The sequence below is a fragment of the Felis catus genome, chromosome X (assembly GCF_018350175.1).
Source record: "Felis catus isolate Fca126 chromosome X, F.catus_Fca126_mat1.0, whole genome shotgun sequence".
Lineage (NCBI taxonomy): Eukaryota > Metazoa > Chordata > Mammalia > Carnivora > Felidae > Felis > Felis catus.
In genome coordinates, this window is record NC_058386.1 from 15,064,870 (window position 1) to 15,091,374 (window position 26,505).

The following is a 26,505-nucleotide window of genomic DNA, read 5'->3' on the forward strand; positions in this document are numbered from 1 at the left end:
ATCCTGAACCAAGGAGAAGGGGGTAAGTGGTCTGGGAATTCGAAGGGAAGGAGAAACAATTCACAGGAAGATGAAAAAGAAAAAAATGTTGGTAAACCAATGTTGGCTGGCCGCTCAGAAGCAATGGGACATAGAGAGGCGTTTGATCAAACGGGTCTTGCTAGGTTCCTTCACGTCTACCATACCTAGTTCATATCATGCTATAGTTACTATGGCAATAGCTCTCTTCCTGGAGCAGGTCCTCTATCTAAATTCTTTTCTGCAGTTAGAGGGAAGGCCAAAGTTGCTTCCTGCGTCTTTTTGGGCCTTGATTGTTCTTAGCTGGAAATCTGCATGCCAAAGTGACACGCTTTGGGGTGGCCTGCCTTTGGCCTCTGCAAACGTTACTTTCATCTCATGTGATGCAAAATCCAGAGCTGCATTCAAGAATGAAAGTGTACCTGTTAAAGTACAAGGGCCATGACACATATAGAAATTTCCTGTCCTGAGTTACATCAGGTCAGTTTATATGACATTTCCTTAAAACTGCTTTGTAAAGTGGACTTCTCACTAAGTAAGAATAACAATCCGTCTCACTTGGGTCAGTCAGTGAAATTTCACATTACTGGCACCTCAGTTTGCTTCTAATTTTTATTTTCCTCATTCTTTCCAAGTATTTGAAATCTTTAGCTTATGGCATTGTTTTATTTGTATATCACAATTTTTTTGGTTGTGGTTTTGGTAATAACCACTGAATTGACCATAAGAAGCATGAGAACATGGTAGGATGTAGTTTGACTTTAAAAGTTATGAAAGACTGGGGCGCCTGGGTGGCTCAGTCGGTTAAGCCTCTGACTTTTGCTCAGGTCATGATCTCATGGTTCGTGGGTTTGAGCCCTGAGTCAGGCTCTGTGCTGACAGCTCAGAGCCTGGAGCCTGCTTTGGACTCTGTGTCTCCCTCTCTCTCTGCCCCTCCCCTGCTCATGCTCTCTGTCTGTCTCTCTCTCTCTCAAAAATAAATATTAAAAAAAAAAAGTTTTGAAAGAGTGGATTGAAAAAGAAATAGAGATTTAAACAAACAAAAATCATACTGTGTTGTAGAACAGTGCCACTCAACATATGCTTCTCTATCACTTGGGAGCTTATTAGAAACACAGATTCATGAGCCCCACTCCAGATCTGTTGAATCAGAACCTCTAGGGGCTGGGCCCAGGAACCTGTGTTTTAACAAGAATCCCAGGTGGTTTATAAGCACATTAAAGTTTGAGAAGCACTGTCTAAGGGTTTTCTGTAGATGAGACTCACAGATCTTGTACTCTTTGGAATATTGGTGAAAATACTAACTTCAGGTTTGGTAAACTTAAGACCTACCTATATTAAACTCTAGATTCTCCTTTGAAAGTTCCCAAATCATAGACTTCAGTTATTTAGTCCAGGTCACTAGTCTTAAGTGTATGCCTGACTTCTTCCCCCTATCAACACCTTTACCTCATTAATCAGTATTTGTCTTTCAGATGTCAGTTCAAAGCTTACTTTCTCTGATAAGCATTTGCTTGACTTCCTGACTCACTCTCATGATGCATGTACTTCTCCTTTGCAATTTCACATTTATTTTTATGATTATTTAACTAATGTTTACTTCCCCCACTAGGCTATAAACTTCACGAGGAAAGGGACTTGCCAGTTCTGTTAACTGATACATCCCTAGGGTTTAGAACAGTGCCTGGCACACCAGAGGTGCTCAACAAATGTTTGTTGAATGAGTCTACGAATGACCAAGACAAGAATAAGTGCTCTTAACTTTCAACAATAGCCAAATTAGGGAAAGAGCCTAAATGTCCATCAACTGATGAATGGATAAAGGAATTGTGGTTTATATACACAATGGAATACTACGTGGCAATGAGAAGGAATGAAATCTGGCCTTTTGTAGCAACGTGGATGGAACTGGAGAGTGTGATGCTAAGTGAAATAAGTCCTACAGAGAAAGACAGAGACCGTATGTTTTCACTCTTATGTGGATCCTGAGAAACTTGACAGAAGACCATGGGGGAGGGGAAGGAAACAAAAAGTTAGAGAGGGAGGGAGGCAAACCATAAGAGACTCTTAAAAACAGAATAAACTGAGGGTTGAGGGGGTGGGAGGGAGGGAAAAGTGGGTGATGGGCATGGAGGAGGGCACCCGTCGGGATGAGCACTGGGTGTCGTATGGAAACCAATTTGACAAGAAATTTCATATTTTAAAAAAGAAGTAAATAAAATAAAAAAGATTTTCAATATTAAAAAAAGAAGAAGAAGTGCTCTTAAAGACAATTCCCTAAAAACTTTTCTAAAGGCTTCACAATGAGCACTTGGTCATCTCAGGCAATAGTAGCAAGGGTTTTTTTTACATTTTTTTAAATGTTTATTTATTTTTGAGAGAGACAGAGACAGAATGCGAGTGGGTTAGGGGCAGAGAGCGAAGGGGACACAGAATCGGAAGCAGGCTCCAGGCTCCGAGCTGTCAGCACAGAGCCCCACGTGGGGCTCGAACTCACGGGCCGTGAGATCATGACCTGAGCCGAAGTCGGACGCTCAACCAGCTAAGCCACCCAGACGCCCCAGTAGCAAGGCTTTTGAAAAGAAAGCCATGGATCTTTCCCAGGCTTTGTTTTAGCTAATAGTTTCAGCGTGCCCCCAGGAAACCAACTGTTCTTTGTTTCCTGTGTTCATAAGCACAAAAATGGTTGAGAGCGAGGCAAATGGTGGCAAAAAGAAAGCTTGAAGAACCTGGAAGCTGTCTTCCCAATAAACAGGAAGTGGTCCTCTCATCCAGGTTGTGTTCTTCATGTTCTGTTGGCAGGTGCTGTCATATTTGCATCTGACATTGTGGGGTTGCCAGGACAACCTATTAAAGAATCATTCTAGAATCTACCTCTGGAAAATTCCAGATGAGGCTGAGGCATTCTCTCTAAGTAAGACCTTTAAGTGTGACAATGGCTGCAGGTCAGGCTGAAAGATTCAGTGGCCAACAAAGTGAAGATCTAGGAGTCTGTTTTCCTTGAACCCGTGTAGAACTGACGGGACTTGGAGAGAAGGGTAAGAACTCTTAATGGAGCAGATGAGTCGGATGAAATCTGGGTTGGTATGGAACGTGTGGTTGAAAGTTAACCTCCTTCCTCTGTTTATTTCGCCAACTCTTGTAGGCTTTATGTTTTGTGTATGGTGGTTTTCATACTTTAATATATATTTTACATACTTTCATATAATTTACATACTTTAATTTATATTGGGGCTATCTTTATAGGGTAGAATTGGGTCACCTTGATGTAGGAGGAGGAGTAGTCACCAAATCGTAAGACTGTAATGTTGGGGAGGCCACCCAACCTCTTTGGGCCTTGTTTCCTGTCCAACGGAACGAAGGACCTTTCTGAACAACTCCAGAGGACCAGAGGACCTTACCACATCACAGGGCTCACCTGTGACAGAGCTCCGGGCCGCGAGCCTCACGATGATCTTGCGAGGGGACTCCGCTGTGTGCCTAGATCAGTTTTGCCCAATTCCCAGCGCTTTGGTATGAAAGGGAGTTGCATAAATGTATATTCTTGTTTTATTTTTGTCTTCGAATGGCAGATTATAGCTCCTGAAGAAGGAAAAGAAGGAGAAGTAAGAAATTACCATTACTCTGCCATTGACTCATGCTAGATGTCAAACTGAGATACACGCAAAACGCAAGCACATACAAGCTAAGGGAACAGATTGTGGCAATGTTTAAAAATATCACAACTCTAAATAAGAAGCGGTTCTGATAAGCCTACTTGGCATTCGTGCAAGACACCCCTAACTCTGAAGGATCTGAATTGAACATTGCCAAGGTAAATTACTTCTATTCAGTAATTATAGATAAAAGTATATTGGCTTATATGATAATAGCTGGCTCCCTTGGTTTGCAGATACCCCTCTCTCCTGGGCCTCTTCCTTTCCAGATCGTTCCTTTTTTAGTCTCCTTTGTTCCCTCCCCCTCCTCCTCATTTCCTTTAAATGGGCTTCTGCTTTTACCCGTCTTGCCTTCTTTCCCTACAAGCTCTCCCTGGCTGTTTTATCCCCTCTAACTGCTTCAGTTGTTATCTGTAACCTGACGACCTCTTAATGAAATCTGCAGACCTGATTTATTTCCTGGGCCCTAAACCCAGGCTTCTGCTGCCCACGGGACAACTGAACTGGTTATTTTCCTCCACCTCCCCTTCGTGTCCTGCCCTTGTCCCCGTTAATACTCTGCCACAGTTGATGGCACCGTCCACCAGACTAGGTGACAAGAGGGCAGGGACCGTGTCTGTCTTGTCCACCATTTTACACCCGGCACTCAGTGTCATGCCTGGCGTATGGTAGACACCCAATAAATATTGAAGGAGTGATTCGTGCGTCTCTGATTTCAGACTAGAAACCTCGGGATCATTCTTGATGCCTCTGCCTCCCTCACTTCCTATACCCAGGCTGGGACCTGTGGGATTTATTACCGGAAAAGCTTTCACATTTGGCCCCTCCTCTCCATCCCCGCTGCCACCGCTTTAATCCAGCCCTTAGCATCTCCTGGGGTGTTGCGGGAGCTCCCTCCTCCGTCTTCCTGTGGCTGGCTTTTCCCCAGTTCATCATCATCCGCCCCTCAGGGTGATCTTCCTGAAGCTGGAATCTGATCAGATTACCCTCAGGCTTCCCTTCACTTAAACCGAGTTTACAGTCTGTCCGCCTCCCACCGAATCCATGGAGTCTGTACAGTGTTTTGAGAAGATGAGAATCACTGCCTTTCATTGATTCTGAGATGTACATGTTTTTCACACTTTAGCACCTCTGAGATTGGAATGTGTGTTAAAATCGATGGGGTGTCATGGTTCGATGGGTGGCTTTTTTCTTTCTTATTGGTACATAAAACAATGATGTACCTGATAATCGATGGCATCTTAAATTTGCAGAAATAGACCCATTGTGACTTTTAAAAATAGGGAGATTTTTACATAAAAATATGTTCGGCTTCTCTCGAAAAATTACATCGGGCAGCGCTGGGCCAGGATTTCTGGATGGCAGCCTAAGAGGGAGCTACCAGTAAGTAGCAGCGGCTTCATTTAGGCAAAAAACTCTCTAGAATGTTCCATCACTTCCACCTAGGTTGTATTGTTCATCTATATTATCTGCCCCAGCCCATGCAAGCATTCGAAATTGTAATCCCTGACCGATGAGTAAAACCCTGAGTTCCTTGTTATGATTGGCACCAACCTACCTCCCCATCCTCAGCTTTGCACACCCCCTCTCCCCTAGTCTCAGGAAGCACTACTCAAATATAACGCGCTCCCATGTTCCCTGGACTGCCTTTTCCCATCTTGCACGTTCTGTGAAGCATTTCCTCACTTGCCCTGGCAGAACTAATATCCTTCTAGACTCCAGCGGTACGTGGGCATATCTCTGTACCTGTGCCTCCTGTCTTGAAATTATTTATGGACGGACCCGTGTCCCTCATTCAGTTGTGAACCTGGAAGGGAAATGGATCAGAATGTATTCATTTTTTTTATCCCTGCCTCGTAGCTGGAACACGCTCGGGAAGTACCTGTCGAATAGAGAATGGGTGGGCTATGTTTTCTCACGGGGATCTCTGTTTCTCGAGTTTTGCCCCTGGGTGGAGAGCTACAAGCGAAGTCAGAGGGAAGAGCAAGCGTTTTCCTTAGTGCTCGTGGTTCATTGTAGGAAGACGCTGCGTCTGGCTGTGATTTAGGGAGGCCCTTGGCAAAATCAGTCCATGGGGACTTTAATATCTTGCAGACCCTAAGGCACTAGACCAGAGCCAACTCTGAGGCTTTTTAAAAATTTTTAAATTCGTGTACAGTAAAATCGACCTGTACAGTTCTGTGAATCCAGACACATGGATAGGTTAGTGTAACCACCACCCCAATCAGGATACGGAACACTGCCTCCCCAAACTGGCTCTTGCCACCCCTTTGTACTCACACCCTCCCGCACCCAGATACCCTGGCAACCACGGAGCAGTTCTCCATCCCTGTGGTTTTGACTTTCTGAGAATGTCATAGCAATGTATGTGGTCTTTTAAGCCGGCTTCTTTTACTCAGCATAACGCCTTTGAGATTCATCCAGGTCGTGCGTGTCGATAATCTCCTTTTAGCTGTTAAGTTGCCCCACGGTTTGTGTATACATTCACCCCCTGAAGGACCTTTGGGCTGTTTTCAGTATTCGACCATATGAGCCTGTTGGTACAGGCCTTTTGTGTGAATATAAGCTTTCATTTCTCTAAAGTAAATGCCCGGGGGTAGGCTTGTGATGTCATAAGGTGAGTGTGTGTTCAACTTCATAAGAAACTACCGGACTCTTTTTCGGAGTAAATGTACCCTTTTGCATTCTCACCAGCAAAGCGTGAGAGTCTCCGTTGCTCCACACCCTCCATACCAGTGCTGGGTATTATTAAATTGTCTTTAACTCTCCTAATGGGTGTGCAGTGGCTGTCCTTTGAATTTCTGCCTCCTCAAATCCAGTCTAGGGGAACCACGGGGGGGAAAAATGGTACCGATTTGTGGTACTTCAAACTCTCATCATCTTCTTCAGTCTTCCTTCTGCTGCTGACTTTTCAGGGTCCTTGTGTTACTTGTTCATTGCTATGCAGTAAGTTACCAAAAACTTTAGAAGCTTAAAGTGCACACTTACGATCTCACAGCTTCTGTGGGTTATGAATCCAGGCGTGGCTTCCATGGGTCCTCACAAGCTGTTGTAATCAAGGTGTTGGCTAGGCTACAGTCGTTGTAAGGCTCAACTGGAGAAGGGTCCACCTCCAAACTCAAGTGGTTGTTGGCAGAATTCAGTTCCTTGAGGCCTGTCCGACGGAGGGCCTCCGTTCCTTGCTGGCTTTTGGTCAGAGACTTCTTTCAGTCCTGCCACATAGGCCTCTCAACATGGTGGCTTACCTCCTCAAAAGCGCACAAGTTGTGAAGGCAATAGAGAGAGTCTGCTAGCAAGACAGAAAGTCACAATCTTTTATAACCTAGTCACAGAAGCAATAGCCCAACACCTTTGCTGTATTTTATTGACTGGAAGTCGGTCACTAGATCCAGCTTTATACTGAAGGAGAGGGATTACACAAGAGCATGAGTACCAGGAGGCGGGGATTATTGGGGGCCATCTTGGGTCTGCCTGCCACAGTCCTCAAATAGCTGCTCCGTGGATTCTGCCCAGGTTTTTTATAGCTTCCTTCTGCAGGAGAGACAGGTCGAGTGGGGAGAGTGTCCTTATTCTGCCCAGACCACGACTCTCCGTGAAGCTTTTTGATTTGATTTCTGAACATTCGGGGTCAATTCAAAGAGGTTTATTTTTGTTTTGTTTTGTTTTGTTTTTAAAGATTTTATTTTTTTAAGTAATCTCTACACCCAAAATGGGGCTCGAACTCACAACCCCGAGATCAAGAGTCGCATGTTCCATCAACTGAGCCAGCCAGGCACCCCTGTTTTTTGTTTTCAACTTAAGCTATCTCAGACCAAGCTAGGGTTAGGTTAAGCAGTGGTCAAAATTTAAATTTTCATACTTACTAATCTTCTGTTTGTTAAATTACAGCCGCGGAAAGGTCAACTTTTGTGCCCAAGATGGGGCCTTTTCAAAGCCGAACTTGTAAACTTCAACACATAATGACAGCTCTTCCAGCCTGTCATTGTGGCTGCTGACCAGGTGACCCCAACAGATACATCTGGCCAGCACTGACCTTTAGGAATTTCTTTCCCTTGATAGTGAATTGTAACCCACCTTTAATTTCTTTTAATGACTTTCTGATGACGTGCCAAATCTGGCCTCCCTTTTCTCCTACTTAACGTGGCTTTTCAATACCCAAAATTCATCCCTGGAAATATGCTCAGTCCTTTCTCTTTATTGAAAAGTGAAATCGCTGGGTGTTCCTTCCTGCTCTTTAAAAGGAAGTAGGCTCTCGAAATCAAGATTCTTTGAATGTTTTTGATCACGAACCGGTCACAGTAAAAGCTTTTTGAGACTGGACGCCTCATACAGGCATACTAACTTATTTGTAACTGATCCTACTGAACTCGTATATTGTCTACATTGCCACACACACGTGAAAACAGGAAATTCAAAAGGAGTTTAAAAATAGGTAAAAATGTGAGTTCCAGTATTTTGCTTTCTACCGTCCAAAGGAGTGCTATCGGGCGTTGCGGTATCAGGGGCCATGAGTGGACAGACACCGTAAGTACTCACCACCCGATAGATCTGCACACATCGGGTGTTTTTTTTTTTTTTCTCAGTCTCTTCCCAAACCCAGCTGTTCTGTCTCGAGTCCAGCATATTCTCAGTGTGTGTCATGACCAGTAAGAGGAGCTGCCCATTAGCCTTACTTCTCCTTGGTAGAAGATGGCAGTGTGGCCAGCGTCAGGAGGCTTGCGAGGTAGGGGAGCCTTGCCTGCAACGCTCGGTCTCTCCCTTGTGAGGTAATCAGCCCTCTCTGTTCCTCTCTTTCTGTAGCTTGCTGCCGCCATAGACTAGACGAATGTCCTGGCTTGGGTTCCCTCAGAGGCAGACCCCGAGCCAAGCATGTGAGACTACGTCTACTTGGGAGGTGAAGGCAAACCCAGTAGGGAAATGGGGAAGTGAGGAAGGAAGGACAGACGGCCACGAAAGAGGGAGTCCAGCCTGTAGAGCTGGAGAAGCTGCCATTGTTCAGTCATAGCAGACGGGCACTTTTCTCTACCCACTCGTAAGTCTAATTGCCGTGTTCGGAACTCCGTTGATGCTGATTTTTGTTTTCCCTCTCCCATTTCACATCCTTGTTAAGTACTGTAAGATACGCCCATGCGCAAGAATACGCGTCCCTCTTGTCTGCCTCTTCTCTCCCTCACCTCCTTTCTCCTTGGTTGACTGCTGGGTCATTAGGGCCTGAGGGCCGGGCATCATTCTTTTCTTTTTCTTTACTTTTATGTATTTATTCTTTAACTGAACTTTATGCCTCACGTGGGGCTTGAACTCCCAACCCTGAGATCAAGAGTTACACACTCTACTGACTGAGCCAGCCGGGCACTCCAGCATCACTTCTTTTAGAAAGCCTTCCTCTATCCCCCTCTTGGGGATGGGGCTCTTTCTCTGTGCCCCTCAGCTGTCCTACTAGAGATCCTATCATACTGATTTGCTTTCATTTATCCGTGTAATAAAGATCTGTTTTGTGCCTAGCACTGTTGTAGATGCCTGGTGTTTATAGTTCGATATGAGAGAAAGATTGTAATTTGTGATTTTATTTTGACGACTTATTCACCTGTGGGTTTGCCTCACCTGATCACGTCCATTTTGTTCGCCATTTACGTCTCCATCCTTCAGCACAGGATCTGCCACGCAGGGGTGGCTCGATGGCGATGTGTTGACTTGAAGAGCACGGGCCATCTTAGTTGGGGATGATCTGGTATTGCCGTGGCCTTTTCCCAGGGGGGAAGTGAGCCCTCACCTTTCCTGTTGGCTGTTTTCACAGGATGATGTGCCCACTGAGAGAGAAATCGCCCTTGACTGCGAGGGGTACAAATCTGTTAACGAGTGAGTTTAAAACTGTCAGCATTACTTCGCCGATTATTTTTTCCGTTCTCAGGCCGGGAGAACACATCCCTGCTCAGCTGGAGGAAAGTCACAGAGCATCTGAGAAGAGGCTGGAACCTTCACTTTGCCAACACATAAGGTGCTGGCCGAGGCAGTACAGAGTAAGGATATCGTAAGCAGGAGTTCCAGAATCAAAGTGCCCGGGTTCAAATCCCAGCTCTGCCACTCATTTGCTGTTTGACTTCGGGCTAGAGTTCTTAAAGCGTAACAGGGATAATAGGACGGTGTGTGGATTAAATAAGATTAACACATGTCAAATTAACAAGGGCCTAGAACCTAGTACACACGCTCAATTCATGTTATTATCATTACTGTTCCCATATGTCAGTGCTGATTCGTTCAACAGTGGAGGCTGGCTGGCTATAAGATTCTTTGTGGTGCTCCGAGTCCCATTTTGGCATTCTTTGTTCAGTGGGAAAATAGGGTGGAATTCTTCATTTTAAGCAAATTCTGAGTTTCAGACACATCACACAAAGGCTACAGCCAATGCAATTCATGGTCCAGGGGCCGGCCATTAAAATGGCCACCTACAGCACGAGTTCTTTCCCTCCTTTCTTCTCTTTCTGCAATTAGACAAATATCTGGTGAGTACCTCTTAGGCATTTGGGGCTGGGAATGCCAAGAGGAATGACATGGATCCCTCCCTTTCAGGATTTCGCATGTAAAAGGACAGACTGTAGCGCACTTTGGGAAGCTCTGTAAGTGGGCGCGCACAGAGCTTGTGGAACCAGAGGAAAAGACTGCCGAACTCCCCTTTGGTGATTTAGGAAAGGCTTCACGTAGAAGGGGTGACATTTGAACAACCGTATCTAGACACAGCCATCGTTTGATCACCGTGGATTGAATAGGCATTTGGCCGGAAACACAGTGGCCGTAGAGCGACTTTGTCCACTATCTTTTGAGAGCCTGGGTAATTACGCTGTCATTTATACTGTGTATGGCAGCCTCATTAGGTCTTAGTCTTGGAGTCCCTACCATGGAAACCTGTATGGTTGTATTGCCTCATAATGAGGCCCTCTGATAATATTTAATATGCTAATGGGAGTGCAGAAGCCCAGAGCTGCCTTTCCAGTGATTTTTAAAGTGACTCCATTAGATTAAATAGCAAGCTTAGGTAACCACTTTACTGGATCTCCTATGGCTCTCGATCGCAGAGAGGAATTGGCTAAAGAGCAGCTTGGGTGGGGTTATGATATGATCTTGGCCGGAGTCCTTTAAATCCTAGCTTGCAGTGCCCAAGGCCGGGAAGCTCAAGAGCATATGCCGTGTAACCAGCCAGGCAGAATTTGGGAGGAAAATTGCTGTGGGTGCAGCTGCCGTCAGTATGAGACTCCGGGAGCCAGAATCCGCTGCATTGCCTCGAAAGCCGACAGAACTGTGGCTGGTGGCAGCCGGTACTGATATGGGCACCTGCTTCTTCAAATGGGTCTTCCTCCTCCCCCTCCTCAGCAAGCTCAGCAAAATGACAGGTCAACTTTCAATTTCCTTTCTGCTGATGAAGGGAGGCGAATCTCCCTTTCACAGATAGGTTCTCCGTCAAGCAGCTAATAGAATAGCTAGAGGAATAAAACTGTCATGTAAATGCATTTGCAGCACAGCAGCCAAGGCCGCTCCCTTAAGCCCGTGCCTTTTCGAGCCCTAAGGAGGAATGTTTAGTGTTTCCACTTCTCTCGGTCATACCCGGGTTACGGTAATGTTGCCTAAAAGTCATCCTCAGTTGACCTAAAGAGCCACTGAATGCTTTTCTGCCCTTCTTCAAAATTCATTGTGTGTTTTGTATCGATGCACATTATGTATGCAAACATCGGCCTGGTCCTGCCTGTACAGAGCCTGGTCCCCTCGGAAGCGGTCATGTGACCGCAGCCCATTACTCGAGTGTTCTCCCTTTATCTCCTCCGGGGCAGGGTTGGGGCAGATGGCTGTGGCTCACGGGCCAACCCAGCCTCTCTCCGGGATCTCTGACTCGAGCTCGCCTTCCAGGCTGAAAGGCAAAGCAGCCGTGGCCTGTTTGAGTTATTTCTTCGTGTGTGCGCATGTGTGTTTATTTCTTGATTTATTTCAGCAAGAGTTCTCCCTGCAGAGAGCTGCAGAGATGTGAGTTGCAGATTGTGTGAATGCATGCGTGCTTGCACGTGTGTGTGCGCGCGTGTGTTGGGGGGGGAGGGTGCTCCAGAGAGAGCTGGGATTGTACCTCTTCTCTTTCAGACCAGTGCACCCCTCGTAGAGAAGGTTTTTTCTTGTGTTTGTTTCTCTTGAAACACCCAGGGTGAGGAAAAACCTCTGCATTGGCCAAGCGGAAGAAAGAGGTAATACGTTTGTTTGTTCTCGGGTATTTTGAGCAAGCGGAAGTCTACATCATAAACACAGTTTGTTTTGTTGCTTTGCAATTTCTCGGAATGATTTTTCTCAAAGATTCGGATTCCCAGTCGGCTGTCATCATCTTAAAGATGTACAGCTGACTTTGCAATGTGAAGGGTCGCAGCCTATTTCAAATGAGCGCGATATTTGGAAAAACTCTGTGGTCCCTCGGGTGAGGACTAGAAATGAGGGAAGAGATACTTTGGGAAACCCTTCCAGCCCCTTCGCGGGGGCAGTCCCCGAACCCCGCTCCACAACTTTGTGTTCAGAAATCTTCCGAGCCCCCTTGGCCTCTTGTATCTCTCTGCAAGAAAGGGAAACAGAATTCCTTGCGATGGTCGAGAGTTCTCCCGAGTGATTTAGTGCTTGCATAGACTGATCGGATTTGATCTGCGACCAAGGGGTAGCCGACCTTTTCGTGGACACTTTTGTTCTTTAATTATTACACAGAATGGGTCTTCGGCGCTGCTCCTACACAGCTGTGCCATGGAGTACAATATTTAATTTCTGCGTCTCAGCTCTTGATCTGTAATATGGGGGTGATGATACTACCTTAAAAGTTGCTGTTAAGATTGACTGGAATAATAGAAATAGAAAGCACCCACTGTGCTGGGTAAATAGCGGTCCTTAGCAAATAGTAGTGATTTGCGCTACATTGTTATTATTACCGGCATAGCATGCTTTCGGGTCTTTGTGCTCTCAGCGGAAAAAAAAAGGCCATTTCTTATGACTCTACAGTTACCCCCAGAAGGAGCAGACGCCCCAGGGTTTTAGTCTCTGGGAGGTCCCAGACCAAGCATTCTGAAGGAAGAGATTTGAGCAAACACAGTCCCGTTTCAGCACTCCTAGCTGGGCGGGCCCCCACCCGTGCGTGACCCCTCCTGACTCATCAGCTAAGAAGAACTGCTTTTTGTTCAAACTGGGTTTTTTTTTTTTTCCCCCACCACTGAGCTCCTCAGTACAAGCCTGTAAGGTAGGCATTATTAGTCCTGTGATGAGAAAAGCGAGGTGTAGAGGAATTAATGAGTAGCTGAGAAGAATTTAAACTCCGGTTTGTTTGACCTCTTCCTTTTTTTACAAAAGTTAATATTCATTCATTCATTTATTTAAATTAGGCTCCACATCCGGTGTGGGGCTTGAACTCATGACCCTGAGATTAAGAGTCGCCTGCATAGGGCGCCTGGGTGGCTCAGTCGGTTAAGAATCCGACTCTGGATTTCCGCTCAGGTCATGATCTCATGGTTGGTGAGATCCAGCCCCGTGTCGGGCTGTGTACTGACAGTACGGAGCCTGCTTAAGATTCTCTCTCCCCCTCTCTCTGCCCCTCCCCTGCTCGCAGGCTCTCTCTCTCTCTCTCTCTCTCTCTCTTTCAAAATAAATAAATAAACATTTAAAAAAAAAGAGAGAGTCACATCTCCTATGACTGAGCCAGCCAGTTTGTGTGACTTCTAAGCCCCGGGCTCTACTGAGCCATCAGTAGGTAGTTAGGAACAAGCAGTTCGGAACAGTATATACTCTTGAGATGCTTTTCTTCAAAAGCTGTCCCCTGCGAGGCTGTTTGGGACGGGAGGAATCCTGCAGTCAGGAAATCTGTCTTACTTGACTGTGGGGCCTTTTTTGTCTTATTCCCGGAATCCTAAAGCACAGAGAACTACTCTCCCACAGACATATTTTGGAAAACCTGGCACCAGGCCAAGCTGCCTCTTGCTTCCCATCCTGTCGATACGGTACCACATGCCTTCAGACACCTTGTGGTGGTCAGTGTAGTTTGCTCCCTTTTCTTATCCTTTCATCTGATGAGAGAGGAAGACTCACCAGGTTGGGCTCACAGACCGCCCCTTATTCATTCAAGAGCCTGGACACGAGGAAAGGCTAGAGTGTTCCACTGCACAGGTTGGGCTGGAAGGGGCCTCTCTAGGGCCATCTGCCAAGGACTCCTCTGCCCCACTCTGTGCCCCTTGGTTATGTTTAGGCCACAGACATCAGGCTACAGAACGCTTGTTTTTGATGAATACTGGAGAGGATGAACCCGGGGGAAGAATTAGACCTGCCAACTGAACTCCCACTTTGGGCTTGGGGGTGTGGTGCCGGTTGAATGACTATGGCTTCCGGGTTTGGGTTCCACAGGGCCGGAACTAGAGTAGGAATTTCTCATAAAAGGCTGCATCGCTGAGAAAGGCTGAGTTTTGAGCATGGGTAACCACGCCATTCAAATCTAGAAGGCCAGAGGCAGAATCAAGGCCCAGGTGGCTGAGCTGAGATGTGGGAGTCCAATAAGAATGCGCTTGGTGATACAATAAAGTTCAGAACGGATAAGAACAACTTGGGGAGGCCGGGCTAGCGCTTGGAGGGTGCTTAATGGCCGAGGTTAGGTTGGCTCCAAGGGCCATCCCTTGTTGTTTTCTTGTGTTTTCACCTTGGGAAGTGAAAAGTGGGATGAAGAGAGCCGGACCTCAAACAGTTCTGCCCTTCAGTTACCCTGGCTGCCCCCACTTACAGTAAAAGCCTTTTAGCAGAAGCCTTAGAAGCCTTTTCTTTCGCAGATTATAAGTGAGCGCCAGTGATGAGTCACTGTTTCATGTTTGTGCTTTAAAACCATCTTTGGCGTATAGATATTGGTAGGGGCAGCCGCTCTGGGAAGGTTTCAAGCTGGGTTTTTTTTTTTTTTTTTTTTGCCGAGATCTACCTTTTCAGTGGTACATGTCACTGACTATGGCATTCCGGGGTCTTTGTGAACCCTGCAGAAACTCCCCACCTCCTGAGCCAGAGGACCCCTTTCAGGCCCCAGGGAATCATTTCTCCAGAGACTTCTTTAGCACACTAAATGCTTTTCTAGTGCTGACAGAGGGCCAGACATGGAAGAAGCTTAGATTTTTCTCAAATAATGGAAAATCCCCAAATCATTTTTATCAGCTTAACAGCCAGCTAGAGATGTCCTCAAAGGTACCTACGCTGCTTAAAAACTTGTTTTCCTCTCTGCCTTTAAGTGGATGATGGCAGTCTAGCTTGGACAGAGTGTGGGAGTAAAAAGTGGCACCTGGCCTTAGCCACCTCTTGTTTTGGTGAGCATTGGAAGGAGCTTTTTTGTTTGTTTTACCTGTTACCTGAAGGAGAAAAACAGTTTGAGAATAATTCGCTTAGTGATTGTTACTTAATAACGTAAAAATTCGAACAGCAGGTTGTTTCCTAATAACCAAAGAATTCTAGAACAATCCTCAGTTTTTTCTCCATCATGATTTTAAAATCTTCCTTAAAAAGGAATGTCTAAGTACGACCCATTTTCTGGTTTAATAAAAGGCTTTTATATATTCGAATAGCATGTATCTGCAGCAAATCACAGACCAATAATGACTTTCAGCAATTCATTTTTTTTAAAGGAGTCTGACTTAGAAATCTCCATTAATTCATTTAGCATTTCTCAAACACCTGCCGTGTGAAAGGCACTGTGTAGGTGCCAGAGGTTCAAGGAGGAGTACGTAGAAAGAAAGATACCCGTGGGATCTTACAGTCTGACAGAAACATACTCGAGTCTGGTGCTCTTTAGCCCCTAGTGAATTTTATATGGAATTTTGTTTGTGGCGTAATGAACTGAGGGGTGGCTGAGGACCAAATACCTTTGGAGAGATACTGTTTTATGTTTTTTCTGCACAAAGAAAATCAAGATTGAAATATCTCACTTCTTATCGTTGCATCGGTGTTGCCTACTCAATGCCCTACTCTTAGGTATTCACAAAAAGGAGTAGAATAAATACCGTAAAGATGGACGTGAAGCCCAAGGGAGATATGGAGAGCAGTGTTTCTCAAACTGAGACCTGGGAGTGCCTGTGTCACAGTCCCCTGAAAGCTACACTTTAATTTTTTTTTTTTTTGGATGTTTATTTCATTTTTGAGAGAGAGAGAGAGCGAGCAGGGTTGGGGCAGAGAGAAAGGGAGACTCGGAATCCGAAGCAGGCCCAGGCTCTGAGCTGTCAGCACAGAGCCCGACGTGGGGCTCGAACACACGAACTGTGAGATGATGCCCTGAGCCGAAGTCAGACGCTTAACTGGCTGAGCCACCCAGGTGCCTCTGGAGGCTGCACTTTAATTGCAGATTCCCAGGCCCGCCAGACTGCTTAAATCTGTATTGGTGGTAAAGCTTGAGTCTTCATTTTTTAATAACCTCCCCGTGGCGAGTCTTATGATACTTACGTTGGAGAGCACTGACCTAGGCACATGGAGAAGGTCACCAGGCCGAGATGAACTACTTCAAACGGTGATGAAGGGCCCCCGTAGATGTGTTCTCATAGGTGCTGCAGAGAACCTGTAAGAAATTTCTAAGTATGGAGAGAAGGCAGGTGATGGGTAAATAGCACTCCAGTTTCAAAAAGGAGAAAAGAATAAGATGCCCGAAACCACGGCTTTATAAGACTGACATGACCTTTGGAAAAATTTTATTCCAAACAGATGGAGTCAAAGCATTTAGAGGAAAATGTGATGATCCTCAGGTGTCGTCATGGGTTCGCTAAAACATCGTCTCTATTAAAGACTGTCAAACTTGGCTGCACATTAGAATCATCTGGGGAGTTTAAAAGGCTCTTGATGCCCAATCCCACCCGGTACCAATTACATCAGAACCTCTGGGGCTGGGACCCAGGCATCAGTATTTCTTAACCCCCCAGAGATGCTCATTTAATGTGGTGCTGTCCTCACAGTGGGAGTTTTAAACGCTCCCCAGGCGATGGTAATATGCAAGAGTTTGACGACCAAGGTGTCTATATGACATCAGGCAAGTCGCTTGACTTCCTTGCACTTTGTGTAAATTCTAGGTAATTTAATTTTGTTTTTTTCTCTTTAAAATTTTGTTTATTGTTTATTACTATAGGTCAGGCTTTTTTTTTTAGGTACATGGAATATCAGTAAATGGATAATAATGTACTTAGCTCAATGTTTTTGTGAGGAGTAAATGTTTAGAGTGCTTTCTTTTCTTTCTTGTTTTTTTTTTTTACCATGTTTATTTTTTTTTAACTTACATCCAAGTTAGTTAGCATATAGTGCAACAATGATTTCAGGAGTAGATTAGCCCATTCCCCCCTCCCACAACCCCTTGGTAACCCTCTGTTGGTTCTGCATATTTAAGAGTCTCTTCTGTTGTGTCCCCCTCTCTGTTTTTATATGAGTTTTGCTTCCCTTCCCTTATGTTCGTCTTTTTTGTCTCTTAAAGTACTCATATGAGTGAAGTCATATGATTTTTGCCTTTCTCAGACTAATTTCGCTTAGCATAATACCCTCTAGTTCCATCCACGTAGCTGCAAATGGCAAGATTTCATTCTTTTTGATTGCCGAGTAATACTCCGTTGTATATATATACCACATCTTTATCCATTCATCCAGCGATGGACATTTGGGCTCTTTCCATACTTTGCCTATTGTGGATAGTGCTGCTGTAAACATGGGGGTGCATGTGCCCCCTTCGAAACAGCATCCCTGTATCCCTTGGATAAATGCCTAGTAGTGCAATTGCTGGGTCGTAGGGTAGTTCTATTTTTAATTTTTTGAGGAACCTCCATACTGTTTTCCGGAGTGGCTGAACCAGTTTGCATTCCCAATTTCTAGGTAATTTTAGAGGTCTCTCCCAGTTTTAAACTTCTATGATTCTGTTATTTAAAATCATGCCAAACTGATTTCCTCCTCCTCCTTCTCTTCCTCCTCCTGTTTTCTTCTTCCGGGGCTGGGATAGTCCCGAATGTCAAGGTGTCAAAGTATATATCTTAATTTCATGAACATATTTAGCAAAATTTCCCAGGATGCCTCATAGATAAATAAGATAATAGTTGCAATGGGTGGATTTACCACCTGACTGAACAGATATGTTCAGAGAGTGTGAATGTAATGGATCTTCAGGAACCCTGGAGAACGGGCTGGAGTGGAATGCCCTTGGAGCTGACCTTGTTAACATTTTTCATCCATGATGTAGGTAAGAAAGACCGGATAGAAGTGCCTGTCAAATTTGGAGATACCCCAACGTTGACTAGGGTTAACTATTTCAATACATAAAAGAATTAGGCCTAGATCTGATCAGAATATCTGTTTATTAAGGTTATTATTGTTTTAATGATATTTCCATAATTCAGGTATTTTGTTCATTTTTCTCTTTCTTTAGTTGAGTCAAAATTTTCAAGCTTTTAGCATACTGCTCATGGAAAAATAGATGTGCCTGGTAGGGTCCCAAGTCAGTTGTTTTTTGACCTTGTTCCTATCAAGAAATGCAGATAGATTTGATCAGCCTGGTTTGGAGCAATACAAAATAAAGGCAGCATCACCCAAAACAGTCACGAGGAGCGACACTAAAATCCGTTTTGGCTTGTTTCAAAAGGGCACTCCCCCCAGGGGCACCTGGCCAGCTCAGTAGGTAGAGCTTGCCACTTGACTCTTGATTTCTGGGGTCCTGAGTTCAAGCCCCACCTTGGGCATAGAGCTACCTTAAAAAGAGAAAGAAAGAAAGAAAGAGAGAGAGAGAGAGAGAGAGAGAAAGAAAGAAAGAAAGAAAGAAAGAAAGAAAGAAAGAAATCCACAAACAAACATAAAGGGCACTCTCCCTGATTCTGGAACTCTAGTCAGGGGGTGGGGGTGGGGGGGGAGGCCTTCGGCCTCTTTTTTTAAAACAAGGTTTCCAACCGGTTCTGAGAAACAGTGTTGAGGAACTCACTTTGATTTGAATTTTAGCACAGGTTTTTAAATATGTTGTTTTGTCTCATCATCTCCAATCTGTGTTTTTAAAACCCAAATAGATTTAATTATGAACTTAAAACTAAAACAGTTAAATTCTATCAGCTCCTTCATATCCCATTCCCCGTATTTCAATTAGAAAATTGTACGCTCTTACATTTCCATTTCTCTTTCCATTTTTGATGCTTTATTTTATATAGACCTTGATCTGACCTAGACGGGGGGGGGGGGGGGGGGGGGATATAATTTATGTGTAGCAGAAAAGCAATCTATGGTTGCTCCGGTGCGGCTGCTGTGTTTTGGAAAATGCACCAGGATTAGATTATGTCTGATCACTTTCCACATCACATGATGAACAGCAGTTGAGAAGAAGCATAAAATGAATCCTGCCGAGAAGCCCTTAGATACCTTGCTGTTAACGGGCGCTTCCCTCTCCCCCTCCCTCCCTCTTGTGCCTTCCTCATCAGGATCTCTGACTGAGGCGGGTCAGCTAGGAGTGGCTCCTCGCAGCATAAAGAGACACACTGTTCACACTGTTTTGGAATGAGAAGTTAAATTCATGAGCACACATAATTTAGAAGACATGGGCTGTGGCACTTCGTCTGTGAAAGACACGAGATCTGAGCAAGGTGAGTGCCAGCGGGGGTGGGGTGGGGGTGCCTGTCTTCGTGAATGAACGGGGAGCCCGAGTGCACCGGATTCGCCCTCTCCCCTTCCCCGCCCTCTCCCCTTCCCCCGTTGAGTCACTTGCCCCTCCAGCCGCCAGCCCGGTGTGGTGGTGCACAAGGCACCATCACTCGAGCCGAAGGTTAAACATTGGCATAACTTAGGAAGATGTAGCTCTGAATTTATGATGTGCCGTGAAGTATTATCTAAGAGAGAGTTTATGTTTGATTTGATTTCAGCTGAAAATGGACCAATATAAAATCTCAATTTAAAACTCTGTGGCAGGGAACAAGAAAGTCTCTGTGCATTTACCTCTGTTTATTCGATATGCTTATAAATAGCTGTATCCATACCTATGTGGTGTTTAGTGGCATCGTTGACTTTTTATTAGAGTTTGTAACTCGGTGATCGGATTATTTTTTATAGCTATTCAACACAGAACTTCATGAGATTTGCCCCCATGTTTTTAGAATATTCCAGGTAGAGTTTGGGAAATGCAAGATCATCTGCTTCCCCAAAAGGGTGTTGTTTCTAAATACATGACATGCCCCCCAAGACCCCTATATAATTAGAGGCTTAAGTATTCCCTTTGTTTATTTCATACTGAGGTTCTCATACCTACCAAGTTGCAACTCACTTGAGTGTTTAAGAGACATAGTTTCCACAAGCAACTTAAAGAACAAACAAACTGGGAAGATTATGTGAATTATTCACTCTCACGCTCCATTCCTCTGGTGTCTAGGTTATAGATAATTTTCCCAATTCCTCTTCCACATGTTGCTTTTGGAAGTTCACTCAGGCTTAAGATGGACAGTTTAGGATGCAGAGTATTCTCTACTAATTAGCGTGTGATGTTTTCTCTTGGGAATCAAATGCTGTTCTGCTCCATGAGTTAGCAAAACCGATCTCCCACAGTAGGGAGACGCACTAACTCTTTCAAATCTGTAAATCTTTCAAAAGCTCCAACTGAGCTAATTCCATGGTCATAATTTACCATAAGAGAGTAAAGCAAGTAATTATCTTTTTATATGTAGGATTACATAGCGTTCTTTAAATTTCGCCAAAATTCTTAGGTTAAACAAACAAAAAGGCCAAGCCAAACCCCTAACAGTGAATTTTCTCTTTTTGAAATACTTCTCAACTTTTAAAATGTTGCAGGTAAATGGAAATATTACTTTAGATTTTTGGATTGGTTTTTCTTTTAAATAAATTACCGAGGTGAAATGCACATAACATAAAATTAATTAATCATTCTAAAGGGAACATTTCAGTGGCATTGGGTACAGTCACAAAGTTGTGTAACTGCCCTTCTCTCTAGTTGCATACATTTCCATCACTCCAAAGCAAAACCCCTTTTATATTAAGCAGTTTCTCCCAATTTCTCTCTCCTTCCAGCCCCCGACAACCACCCGTCTATATTCTGCCTCTGTGAACGTACCTATCCTGGATATGTCACATATACAATGTACCTTCTGCCCCCTTTCACTTAGCATCCAGATTGTAGCATCTTTCATACTTCATTCCTTTTTAAGGCTGGATAGTATTCCATTGTACGTTGAGACCACATTTTGTGTGTCCATTCCTTTGTGGATGGACATTTGGGTTATTTCCACCTCTTTGGCTACTGTGAATAGTGCTGCTTTGAACATGAATGTACGTGTACTTGTTTGAGTCCCTGTTCTCAGTTCTTTGGGGGTATATACCTAGGAGTGAAATTGCCAGGTCTTACGGTAATTCTGTGTATAACTTTTTGAGGAAATGTCAAACTGTTTTCCTGCATTGCTTTTTAAAAAGAGCAGTTTTATGGAGATATCATTCACATGCCACACAACTCACCAGGTTAAAGCGTCTAATTCACCGGTTTTTAGTATGTTCACAGAGCTGTACAACCTTCGCCACTATCAATTTTAGAACATTCTCATATCCTTCCCCCAAACCATTAGCAGTGACTCCCCTACCCCCTACCTCCCCAGCCCTAGGCAATCACTAATCTCCTTTCTGTCTCTATAGATTCGGACTCTTCCCGCACATTTCATATAAATGTAATCAGATCCTATGAGTCTTTTCTGTCTGACTTCTTTCATTCATCATAATGTTTTCAAAGTTCATGTTGTAGCATGAATCAGAATGTCATTCCTTTTAATTGTTGAATAGTATTCCATTGTAGGAATATGCACACTCACCCATTCATCAGTTGGTGGGCATTTGGGTTGTTTCTATTTTTTTTATATTATGAACAATGCTACTATGAGCATTCGTGTACAAGTTATAGTGTCAACAGATGTTTTCAGTGCTCTTGGGTATATACCTAGGAGCAGAATTGCTGGGTCATATGGTGGCTCAATGTTTAACATTTTGAGAAACTTCCAAACTGTTTTCCCAAGTGCCTGCATCGTTCTGCATTTCCACCAGCAACCTATGATGGTTCCAATTTTTTCACATCCTTTGCAACACTTGTCTGTCCTTCTGATTATACCCATCCTAGTGGGTATGAAATGGTAGTTCATTATGGTCTTCATTTGCATTTCCCTAATGACTGGTGATATTGAGCATCTTGTCATGTGTTTATTAGCCATTTGTAAAATGTCTTTTTTTTTTAATTTATTTATTTTGAGAGAGAGAGAGAGAGAGAGAGAGAGAGCGAGCGTGAGTAGGGGCGGGGCAGAGAGAGAGGGAGAGAAAGAGAATCCCAAGCAGGTTCCACACGGTCAGCACAGAGAGAGCCCAACGGTGAGATCATGACCTGAGCTGAAGTCAAGAGTTGGACACTTAACTGACTGAGCCACACAGGCACCCCATTCACCATTTGTAGATCTCTGGAAAAATGTCTATTCAGATCATTTGTCCATTTTTAGTTGTGTCATTTGTTTTTATATTGTTTTGTTGTAAGAATTCTTTATATGTTCCAGTTATAAGTTCTTTATCGAGTATATGATTTGCAAATGTTTTCTTTCATTTAGTGGGCTGTCTTCTCACTTTCTTGATGATATCCTTTGAAGCAGAAAGGTTTTGTAATTTTGATAAGTCCGATTTATTTTTTCTTTGGTTGCTTGTGATTTTGGTATCATAACAAAGAATCCATTGCCAAAGCCAAGATTATTTATGGTTATGTTTTCTTCTAAGAGTTTTATATTTTTAGCTCTTACATTTAGGTTTTTGATACATTTTGAGTTGATTTTCATATATGGTATGAGGTAGAGGTACAAATTTATTCTTTGCATGTGGATATCCAGTCACCCCACGACCATTTGTTGAAAAGACTGTTCTTTCTCCGTTGAATAGTCTTGGCGCTCTTATCAAAAATCAATGGACTGTAAATATGAGGGTTTATTTCTGCACTCTGAATTCTATTCCATTGATCTATGTGTCTCCTTATGCCAATACCACACTGTCTTGATTATTGTAGCTTTTGCAGAAAGTTTTGAAATTGGGATTCTGAGTCCTTTACCTTTGTTTCTTTTTCAAGATTGTTTTGGCTTTCCAGGTCCCTTGTACTTCCATATGACTCTTAGGATCAGTTTGTCAGTTTCTCAAAAGAAGCCATCTGAAATGTTGATGGGGCTTGCATTGAATCTGTAGATCAATCTGGGGAGTATTGCCAGCTTAACAGTTACATCTACTGATCCATGAACATGGAATGTCTTCCCATTTATTTAGGTCTTTAATTTCTTTCAACGCTATTTTTTGCATTCAGAATTTACATTTTACACTTCCTTTGTTAAATTTACCCCAAGTACTTTATTCTTTTGAATGCTATTACAAAATGGAATTGCTTTATTAATTTCATTTTTGGATTGTTCATTGCAGGTGTGTAGAAAAACAATTGCTTTTTGTATATCGATCTTGTATCCCAAGACTTTGGTTGATTCCTTAGGATTTTCTATTTACAAACTGTGTCATCTGCTAATAGAGATAGTTTTACTTCTTCCTTTCTATTCTATGCCTTTGATTTCATTTTCTTGCATAATTTTCCTGACTAGACCCTCTCTTACTGTTGAATAGAAATTCATGACTACACATCCTTGTCTTGTTCCTGATCATAGAGGAAAGCATTCAGTCTTTCACCTTTAAGTATGATAGTAGCTGTGCCTTTCTCCAGGATGCTCTTTATCAAGTTGAGGAAGTTCACTCCTATTCCTAGTTTATTGATTGCTTTTATTATTTTATTAAGAAGTGGTGTGTAATTTTGTCAAATGCTTTATCTGCATGTATTGAAACGATCATGCAGTTTTTGCCCTTTGTTCTTTGATACAGTATACATTAATGGAATTTCAGATGTTGAACCAATTTTGCATTTCTGAGATAAATCCCACTTGGTCACGGAGTATAATACTTTTTATATGTTGCTGGATTCAGTTTGCTAGTGTCTTGTTAATGATTTTTGCATCTATATTCATAAAGGATATTGGTCTATAGTTTTTTTTTCCCCTGGGGTGTCTTTGTGTGGTTTTGATATCAGGGTAATACTAGCCTCATAGAATGAGTTGCAATTCCTTCTTCTCTTCCATCTTTTAGAAGAGCTTGTGAAGAATTGATATTAATTCTTTAACTGTTTGGTAGAGGGGCTCCTGGGTGGCTCAGTCGGTTGAACATCCAACTCTTGATTTCAGCTCAGGTCATGATCCCAGGGTCATGGGATCAAGCCCCACACTGGGCTCCATGCTCAGCATGGATTTTCTCTCTCTCTCTCTCTCTCTCTCTCTCTCTCTCTCTCTCCCTCCCTCCCTCCCTCCCTCCCTCTGCCTCTCTCCCCCACTTGTGCACTCTCTCTCTCTCTCTTTCCCTCTCTATAAATAAATCAATAAATCAATAAATAAAGCTGAACATGGGCCTTTCTTTGTGGGTAGTTTTTTGATTACTTCTACTTTTGTTATAGATCTATTCAGATTTTCTATTTCTTCTTGAGTCATTTTCAGCATTTTATGTCCTAAGAATTTGCCTATTTCATCTAAGCTATTTACTTTATTAGCATATACTTGTCAAAGTATTCCCTTATAGTTTTTTTTTATTCTTCCATTATCTCTTGTTGAATATATTAGTCAATGTTTATTCTAATAATAAATCTGCTGAAAACTGAAGCAACAGTATTTACTTATATTTATCCATAAAAAGTTTTTCTCATTTAGAAATACTGTAAAATATAGAAAAGCATTTGGAAATAATTAATATTCCTCACTCCACTACCCAGAGACAACAACTGTTAACATTTTGATCATTTCTTTCCAGTTTTATTTTTTTTTTGGTATAGTGTAGGTTTTTGATCATCCTAAACATTAATTTTTTGTAGCCTTGCTTTTGGCACTAAGACATTGTTATATAAACATCTCTCAAGTTGTTATAAATGCTTTGTAACATTTTAACCATTACTAAACATTTCATTTAATGGATAGATCATCATATTCTTTTTTTTAATGTTTATTTATTTTTGAGACAGAGAGAGAGAGACAGGGGGGGGGGGAGGGGCAGAGAGAGAGGGAGACAGAGAATCCAAAGCAGGCTCCAGGCTCTGAGCTGTCAGCACAGAGCCCCATTCAGGGCTTGAACTCATGAGCCGTGAGATCATGACCTGAGCCGAAGTCAGACGCTTAACCAACTGAGCCACCCAGGCGCCCCAATCATCATATTCTTAATTATTCCTCTAACATGGGACCTTTTTTTCACTAATATAAACAGTACTTAGAAGAATTTCTTTATGTAGTGTTTTTCCTTACTTTGGATTATTCCCATATTCAGGTGATTAGATACGAACTTATTGTGTTAAGGGTTATGAATGTTTTGAAAGCTCTTGATAGAAAATGATAGCTATTATTTCCTGATTACTAACTATATTCTAGAGAGTGTTCACAATATTCTGCATACTTTTTATTTAATCCTTGCAGTAAACCTGAGTCAAGCGTTACTATTCCTTTTTTATGTAGTTGAAGAAGCTCTCACGCTCCGCGAGTGAGTACTTTTCGGGGTCAGATTACTAACCACTGCCAGAGTTGGGGTTTGAACCCAAGGAGTTCTGAGTACAGTGGGTTTTTTGCCGTCAACCGTCACACCCTTCTACGGTTCCTCCCAATGTCGCTGCTCTTGGAAACTAACTTTAATTAAATTGACTCCTACAAAGTACCTTTTATTTGCATAGTGCTCTTATAGTTGGATGGGCCCCTTCATATATATTTGATCTCTACAGGCTGTGAAGGGTTGTTCTCAATTTGTAAAAAAGGAAACCAAGGCTTTGCGAGGCAAAGTGATTTGCTTAAGGACAGACACATAGCTAGTAAGTGGCAGAGCCCGGGTGAGGGCTTGCTTCCTGTTTCTCATGGTCTGACTAGAGTGAAGGGCTTTTCCCTCCCACTTTGGTCATTCGGCCTCAATACAGAACTCTGCCTCCTAGTGTATCATGGCATTTTGGAGGAAAAGTAACCGACATATAAAAGCGAGGCTACCTCTTCTTGTGGGCTATCTACCTTCCATGTAGAGAAGTAGCATCGATGCTGTATTATTATTATTTCGCTTCTTTTGTGATATGCAACGGGGAAGGGAACAATCATAGCTGTCATTTATATTGATTGCCTACTTTCGTGATTTCTATTTCTCTGCAAAACTCTTGGAGGAAGCTTCGATTAGTTTCCTTTTCTAGATGAGGAGACTGAACCTAGATGAAAGAACTGTCCAGGGTGGGAGGGGGAGGGTGGGTGATGGGTATTGAGGAGGGCACCTTTTGGGATGAGCACTGGGTGTTGTATGGAAACCAATTTGACAATAAATTTCATATATTAAAAAAAAAAAAAAAAAAAAGGAAGAACTGTCCAAAGTCATGTCCTAGTTCACCTGAATTGGAACCAGCTCTGACAGATTCCAAAGTCCATGCCCCTCTGGATATGCTGCCCTGACTTGTAAAATAGGAATTTATCAAAAAAAATGGAAATGAAACATTGCAATTTCATTCTCCTGAGCTTCGCTTTATACTTAAAATTTTATATTGATGTATTTTGAATTAATAATCTGTTGCCTTTTCTTCCCCCATGGAATACTCTGAGGACACGATGATTTATTTTCTTTTATTTCTTCCCTGGAAACCACTTAGAAATGCATTTATTCATTTTCCCTAAGTGCTGAGGAGCCTACAAAGGCTATGTAGCGTTTTTGGCTGTGCACTTGGATGCTTTAAGCTATGAGAAATGGAAATTTTCTCTAA

At 43.1% G+C, this 26,505-nt stretch overlaps 1 protein-coding gene across 6 annotated transcripts in view; it reads left to right on the forward strand.

The window, feature by feature from the left end:
• Positions 1-2,899: 2,899 nt before the first annotated feature.
• Positions 2,900-26,505, forward strand: part of PPEF1 (protein phosphatase with EF-hand domain 1) — a 109,500-nt gene continuing 85,894 nt past the window's right edge. The window contains exons 1-3 of one of the 6 annotated variants that reach the window (XM_006943604.5): positions 2,900-3,056; positions 3,591-3,832; positions 19,121-19,282. In XM_006943604.5, coding sequence (XP_006943666.2) covers positions 19,213-19,282 — 70 coding nt within the window. In that variant the 5' untranslated portion in view covers positions 2,900-3,056; positions 3,591-3,832; positions 19,121-19,212. Of the gene's footprint in view, positions 3,057-3,590; positions 3,833-7,995; positions 8,199-9,587; positions 9,692-11,571; positions 11,685-11,795; positions 11,897-19,120; positions 19,283-26,505 lie in introns of those variants that run through there. The other 5 variants (XM_019823622.3, XM_045050925.1, XM_019823623.3 and 2 more) reach the window with 5 other exon arrangements.